Here is a 7500-nt window from a genome sequence, read left to right on the forward strand (position 1 = left end):
GGAGGAGTTGTAAAGGTGCTCATATCTTCGGACTTCTTGTGTAGACACATGTCAATGTCTCTTTCGACTTCCGGGTCACGACCTGGGAGGGGGAGGGCGGCGGGATATGAAACATGCGCAAAGACGCAAAGTCCAGTTCATAGTCCAATTTACCGTTTACATGCGCACGATGTCCGAGTAACAACCGAATCGGACCGAGTTATCTCGGGGTGTCAATCGGATCGTAGTCGGACAACAATAATTCAAATAAAGGTGTTTACAAGAAACGGATCATTCTATTTCAGTCCGACTAAGCCAGTAATTTGAATCCATGTAACCACGCTGACTGTCAGTTCCCCCTTCCTAGAGGAATAGATGACTATAGATATGGATAGATATCTGGCTGTGTATCTGTCCATGTGTGTGTGTGTGTGTGTCTGTGTCTGTGTAATTACCTGTTTGAAAGCCTGCAGCACCTCCTGTCTCTGGCTGAAGTGCCTAAAGAGCAGGTGCAGGGCTTTGGACACCAGAGGAGGGTAATCATGCATGGTCAGGTGGAGAAGAACCCTAAGGAACGTACGGCCACCATGGTCATCCAGATCCAGACGAGTGTTCTCCTCGCTGTACACACACACACACACACACAGCAATAGTATCACTTCTGTACCCAATCATACAGTTGTCAGAAAAGTACCCTATAAGATAAGGAAATGGTCCTTAAGGTGATAATTGTGGACCTTTGTTTAATTTAGGTACAAAATCACTACTGACAGCAACATCATAACTTCATACATGGCTGAATATGCTATATGGTGGACAGGTAGCTTACCTTCCCCCAAAGATGCCTTCTGCTTGCTCCTCTATGTGCTCGAAGTCCAGTGCCCCTAAAACAAGGCAGAAAACGGTTTAGACGCCTCATCACTTCTCTCCCTCTCTCTCTCTCTATCACTCTCTCTCTCACACACACACAGACACACACACACAGAAAAACAGACCTAAACATTCTCACCCTGCACATTGGCCTGTGTGTCCTGGCTGGTAGACGGGTCAGCCTGTGGGTTGCTTTCATCAAACTCATTCTTGAAGATGCAGAGCAGGCAGGAAATGCGGTAGTCCAGCCTCACATTCAGGATGAACTACAGGATGGAACACATCAGAGGACAGTGTTGGTGGTTTGTACATACATACCCAAACATTTAATGTTTCTTCCTACTGTGTCCAAGTAATGTATTTGTTAATATTTTGATCTACAAGTGAAGAAAACGACATCTGCACACCTGAAGAATCTCTATGATCTTGAGTTTGGTGTCCATGACCAGGATGTCCTGTTTTTGGGGCTCTGTGGTGGTCTTCACCGAGTCTCCATTTTGTGGTGTCGACGGGGACAGCGGGAGGAAGCCCCCTCCCCTCAACACCACCTGAGTCATCAGCTCCCCCACACCATGGATGGAGCGCATGACGTTACTGCCTACACACACACATCCAAAACATCAGGCTGGATTAGCCAGTGGGAGTCTAATGCTCTCATCGTTTCTTTCTGCTTCATTTAAGGTGAAGGTTCATTAGTACGTACGAGCAAAGTTCTTTCATACACAGAGGCTGTGGCAAGGACCTCAAACTATCAGGAAACAGGAAAATATTCTCTACGCAGTAAGTTATGTCCTCTGACTTCTCAAGGGTTCCAGTCACACTGCTTTCACACTACCATCGCTCACATCAAAACCAAAATGTCTCCTCTTATACTGTATTCAAAGCTTGTACTATAAGCCACAAAGATGCAAACGTGAGCACAATTCAGAGAAGATGGGTGTTGGTAACCTTTCCCTGATTCTCTGTCCAATTTGACGGCGAAGGAGCTGACGTGGACGCAGTCCAGGATGGCCAGCAGGATCTTGGTCAGGCGCAGCAGGTCATTGAAGTTGTAGAAGCCAAAGTAGATCAGATTCCTGGCCAGATTCACCACCTATATGCAGTGGACATGAGGGTGTTTGAGGCAAGCATGTGTATACGAGTGTGTTGTCAGATTGAGTATGTACATGCAGAATGCTGTGGGCTCAAATAGGCATGTATGAGACTGGTGAACTGAGGTGCTTTGGGTGAAAAAGAGTTTGTGTGTGTGTGTGTGTGTATTGGTTTCCGTGGTCGCTCACCTCAAAGGTGAGCTTGTTCTTCTCCTTGTCTGCAAAGGGGAAGCTCTGGCAGACCACGTCACGCAGGTAGTTCTCCACAAACTCCATGGTCTCGGAGAAGCGCTCCTTCACTTCATCCCGCGATGTTCCGCTGTTGTCGTAGCTAAATGGGCAAAGGAGACAAATCTTCAGCTTCAATTGCTCTTAGACCTGTCAGTTAAGGATGGTCTGGTCTCCTACTGGCTTCTCAGTGAGAGCTGGGAGGGACTTACTCGTCGATGGAGATTTGGGAGGGGATCTCGGACCAGAGGCGGGCGTACTTGACGGGCGTGACCTGCTCCTGGGGGTCGCGGTCCACGTGCATGTGCAGCATGAGGCGGCAGAAGGAGGCGCGCAGGTCGTAAGGGAGGTCCTCATCCGACATGCAGCGGAGGATCAGGTCCACGTCCAGCTGGCCAGAGATCTTGTTGATGGCCAGGTACTGGCGGTCCAGACACATCCTGGCAAACAAGTTCAGCTGGTACCTGAGAGGGTCCCAAAGAGAGAAATACAGATTATTTACAAAACATAAACAGACAGATAGATTGGCAGAGAAAGAGATATGGACTAAGTGTGTGTGTGTGTGTGTGTGTGTGTGTGTGTGTGTGTGTGTGTGTGTGTGTGTGTGTGTGTGTGTGCGTGTGTGTGTGTGCGTGTGTGTGTGTGCGTGTGTGTGTGTGTGTGTGTGTGTGTGTGTGTGTGTGTGTGTTCCTCCATGCCTACCTGTAGTAGCTGATAACGTCCTGGTCCTCTCTCTGGCCCTCTTTGGCATCCTGAGCCAGCTCCCTAATGCTCTTACTCTTTACCTCTCCAGTGCTGTCCTTCCAGAAGAGCCAGACCTCCTCCTCATCCTCCTCTTCCTCCTCTGCACTCTCACCAAGCACAGCACCTGCCACCTCAAACCGCGACAGTACCAGCCTGACTCACACACACACACACACACACACACACACACGTACATACATACTGTATCAGGTCACAAGTTTACTTGGAAGCAAAAAACTGTTGAAGTGTGTGAGGAAGGAGAAATGGAGCCTTACTTAGTGTCAATCAGGATGTCTGCATTAGCTGGATCCAACACAGCATTACAGATCAGCTCCTGAGTGACAGGGATGGACTTATTCATGGATACACACAGGTCAGAAAGGTAGTCCAGGAACCTGCACACACACACACACACACACACACACACACACACACACACACACACACACACACACACACACACACACACACACACACACACACACACACACACACACACACACACACAACCAAAGATGTTATATGACATTAAATCAATAGCTGTTATTAACACACACAAATACTTAAGCACGCACACACACACACACACACACACACACCTGGGCTCTCTGTTCTTCCTGACCAGGCTGACGAAGGTGTCAATCTCAGCTGCTGTGATGTGCTTCTCCAGGAGTTTGCGGTTATTGTGCAGCAGGGCGGTGATGGTGTCCTCGGCCAGCACGTCGTATCCGATCTGCTTCTGCATGAAGCGGAACTGCTTGGCTATGTATTCCTACCAACACACAGAAAGGAGACATCCCTGCAACATTACAACCGTACAGCTGTAGCCAGATAACAGTCACATTACCTTCAGATCTTTCTAACCTCTGTCAAATGCCACACCATAAGTGATGTTATGGGGGAACAGGGCAAGCTACAGGGTGCCACTGAATGTACTGGCATTGGCAGCTTTGCATGTAAAAACCCAGAGGGCCCTGTGAAGAACTGATCACCCCAGCTGCCCTTGCACAGAAGTGTCACTCTCTGCCTTGTGGTTCCCTGTTTGTCTGTGGCCTTGGGTCTTGGCTGGTCTCACCTGGTTCTTCCTGTAGTCTTGCTGGGAGTGGCGCAGGACCCGGTAGCACAGGCGGCAGATGTGTCTGAAGGGGGCGTGGCGCTGGTCAGCCAGCTCCTCCAGACGGAGCATGGGGCCGTCCCCACTGTCTGTGAAAGGAGCCTGCAGCAGCTTGAAGATCTGGCCAGTCACAGGGGTGCAAAGAGGTCATGGTTATCCACGAAGGGGGAAAATACAACATGCACTGTATTTGGCTTGTTATGGATATGTGATTGGGTGTGGATTAGGGATGCAACGGTACAGTGTGGCCACGGTTCGGTTTGTATCACGGTTTTTGGGCCACGGTAACGGTTCGGTTTCGATATCAATATTATCCTGCCGCTAACACGCATTAGGTTATATTTGTCTTTTCTATTTCAAGTCAACAAGGTGCTTCTACTCACACTTGCAGAGACAATGCAAGATGCAATTCAATGTAAAAAGGGCACATATTAAGTCAAATCACAAAATGTATTTTAAACAAGGAACACTATTCTGGCCTTCTGTAAAAAAACAGGCAATATTAAATATAGTAAAGTGCAGTATACTGTAAAGTAATGTGAAATGTAAACATTGACATTATTCAATAAACTCAAACAACAAACATTGTCATTCACACACTTAAACCCTAGAAAATACTTAACTGTTATAAATACACCCTTAAAGAACAACAGAACAAACCTCCTCTCTCCTAGTCACTTCGTACAGTTCTGGAATTATTTTGCTGCTGAAATGCATGCGGGAGGGGATATTAAAACGAGGATCAATGGTCTTTATCCTGTGACGGAATCCCGTGCCTAAAACTACTGAATAGGGCTGCATGTCTTTCCCTATGAAGACGCCCATTGAGTTGGTTATTGCCTTGTGTTTTTCGGAATTATTTGCATATTGTTGCTGAAATGCTGCAGCAATGGATGGTTGTGTTTTCGGCGACAAACCGTGCTGCTCCGCTTATAGTTACAGCCGGGTGATGACGGGGCAAGTGGCTCAACATGTTGGATGTATTACCTGTGGAGTAGGCGATCGTAGTAAAGCAATGCTTGCACACCGTGCTTTGCTTGCTGACGATCTTTTTCCCTTTATCATCATACTCCACACTGAACCCAAAATGTTCCCATACAGCTGATTTGTAAGATGACGGTGCCTCTTTCTTTTCTCCGTGTCTTCTTGACTTGCCATGATCGTGCTGTAACAGGGTAAGTTTCGTTTTCCCCACATGGAGCTCCAGCGTCTGCATTCAGAGCGCTGATTGGCTCTTGGGAAAGTCAGTACAATTCTGATTGGTTGTTGCATGGTTGTGGAGCGCAGAACTCATCCCCTGAGTCCCAAACAGTCATGGCTATCGCCCAATACATGCGTGCATTCATTATAACCACATATTAAATTAAAAGTTTAATGTCACCCATACCGTAATATCGCGGTTCACCTGGGTCAACCGAACCGAACAAGGCGAACCGAACGGTTCGCTAAAATACCGAAAACCGTTGCATCCCTAGTGTGGATGGACAGACAGTGAAAGAAAGGATGGAGCAAAGGTGGAAAGGAAGAAAGCAGGGGACAGTCTGAGAGACCTGTTTGAGGATGTTCTGCTCCCTCATGAGCTTCTGCCGCTCTCTGTTGGGCTTGTTGACCATGATCTCCAGCACGTCCTGCCCACTGTTGGGGATGTCCACCACGAAATACACCAAGTCCTCCAGAAGCTTCGTGACGGCTCTATGTTCATAGACCAAGACAGAGAGGAAATATAAAAAGTGGGGATTAAAAGACAGACAGACTGAAAAAAGGAAAGGGAAAGAAAGACAAAAAGAAAGGTGTGTGTGTGTGTGTATGTGTATGTGTGTGTGTGTGTGCGTGTGTGTGTGTGTGTGTGTGTGTGTGTGTGTGTGTGTGTGTGTGTGTGTGTGTGTTTGCATATGTGTGTATGTCTGTGTGTGTGTGATAAAAACCACAGTACCACTGTAATAACTTCTGAGGAATGCCATGGCTCACCCACACAGGAAGAGGAAATAATCCAGCAGACAAAAGGAGAGAAGGAGTTTCAGAGAGGAAGAAATATTGAGCCTCAGGACGGAGGAGGAAATGGGCTTCAGGCAAACAGAGAGCGAAAGACAAACAAGGCAAAGCCTTCACAGGAAATGAGTGAAAAACACAAAATGGTCATCAAGGATTCATCACAGGCTTATTGCTACGGCCACAATCCTCACGTCGTTTTTAGCGGTGAAGATTGTGGATAGATAACAGACAGGCGAGCTGAGCTGGGCTAAGGGTAGGTTAGCTAGTCGATCTGATGACGTGTGTGCATGAAACTCACTCTACCTGCGCTCGTTCTGGGTGATGGTGCCCTTTTCCAGCTTGCCAGCGGTGGATGCCAGCACTTTACTGGCGTCGTTGGCAAAGTCCAGGTCTCGGACCTCGGCAGGGGAGACTGGCACGATAGCAAACGCCTCCTTATCCTCCTTCATTGCAGATGTGCCAATCTAATATGAGAAAGAGACTTCCTGTGTGACTGACAAAGATGCAAATACAATGAAAAGGGCAGATGACTGCAGACGTGCACCTTAAATACCCAAACGTTTATTGACCCACACAACACACACCATGAGCATGACTGGCTTCTCCTCTTCTTTGTCAATGGGGTAGTTGGTGCTGTGGACCCATGTGTTGGTACAAAGATGTCGGAGCCTCACGTAAGAGTTCCTATGAGAAGACCAACCAGTTAAGCAAACTTATGCAGAACATCCCTGAACACATGAATCCAATAAAACAACAATAAATAAAATACCAAACGGTTTTATTTCTGGGATGCCACTCTGTTTGTAGGCTGAAGACCTTGCTCAGCTGATAACTTCAAAAACAGGAAACCCAAGACACTTCCGAGACGCATCGAATTAAACAAATATTCTGACTCATGTGCTTAGAAAGGTGCCATACAGTTTAAATAATTTGTAAATGCATTCATTTATAATAACTGGGATAGCCTGTCGCCCCAAAGTCTATCACTTATTAGAAGTAGTCATAAACCTTGAATACCATAATTGATAACAGGTCTAATTTAAATATGATCAGCATATCTCGTCTTATGGGAATGTACCATTAAACAAATGCCATACCTGGGCACCAGAGAGTCTCCCCCTCTGAGAGTGGTAGGATCCAATTCAAAGATGGAGGAGATGTCATTGCCATCCGGAACAGCCACCAAAGTGTACATAACTCTGTCCTGAAAGTTACATCCATGTCATTGCATCACTTCCTGCTCATCATTGCCACAACTGGATAACACACACTACATTCTCATGACACATCGTCTAGAAGACAGACAGCCAAAAGTAAACATGAGTGGTTGCACAACACACATCCACTAAAACTGTCTTTTCATTGTTCTGTTCTGTTCCTTTGTCACCTACATCTGTTTCTCATTACCCCCCCCCTCCCCCCCCCCCCCCCCCCCCCAAACACACACACACACATCTACACAAAGACACTCACAGACGAGCG

The 7500-nt window shown here is 47.1% G+C and overlaps 1 protein-coding gene across 1 annotated transcript in view; it reads right to left on the bottom strand.

Moving 5' to 3' along the window:
- itpr1a (inositol 1,4,5-trisphosphate receptor, type 1a) overlaps window positions 1-7500 on the bottom strand; it is a gene marked incomplete at its 5' end in the record, with an annotated part of 72614 nt that overhangs the window by 58447 nt on the left and 6667 nt on the right. The window contains 15 exons of the mRNA XM_080849261.1: window positions 435-600; window positions 809-863; window positions 989-1115; window positions 1257-1447; window positions 1798-1942; window positions 2130-2271; window positions 2381-2632; window positions 2871-3065; window positions 3188-3307; window positions 3512-3684; window positions 3988-4146; window positions 5577-5718; window positions 6322-6482; window positions 6603-6702; window positions 7116-7222. Coding sequence (XP_080705387.1) covers window positions 435-600; window positions 809-863; window positions 989-1115; window positions 1257-1447; window positions 1798-1942; window positions 2130-2271; window positions 2381-2632; window positions 2871-3065; window positions 3188-3307; window positions 3512-3684; window positions 3988-4146; window positions 5577-5718; window positions 6322-6482; window positions 6603-6702; window positions 7116-7222 — 2235 coding nt within the window. The remainder of the gene's footprint in view (window positions 1-434; window positions 601-808; window positions 864-988; window positions 1116-1256; window positions 1448-1797; window positions 1943-2129; window positions 2272-2380; window positions 2633-2870; window positions 3066-3187; window positions 3308-3511; window positions 3685-3987; window positions 4147-5576; window positions 5719-6321; window positions 6483-6602; window positions 6703-7115; window positions 7223-7500) is intronic.

The sequence above is a fragment of the Sprattus sprattus genome, assembly GCF_963457725.1.
Source record: "Sprattus sprattus genome assembly, chromosome: 12".
Lineage (NCBI taxonomy): Eukaryota > Metazoa > Chordata > Actinopteri > Clupeiformes > Clupeidae > Sprattus > Sprattus sprattus.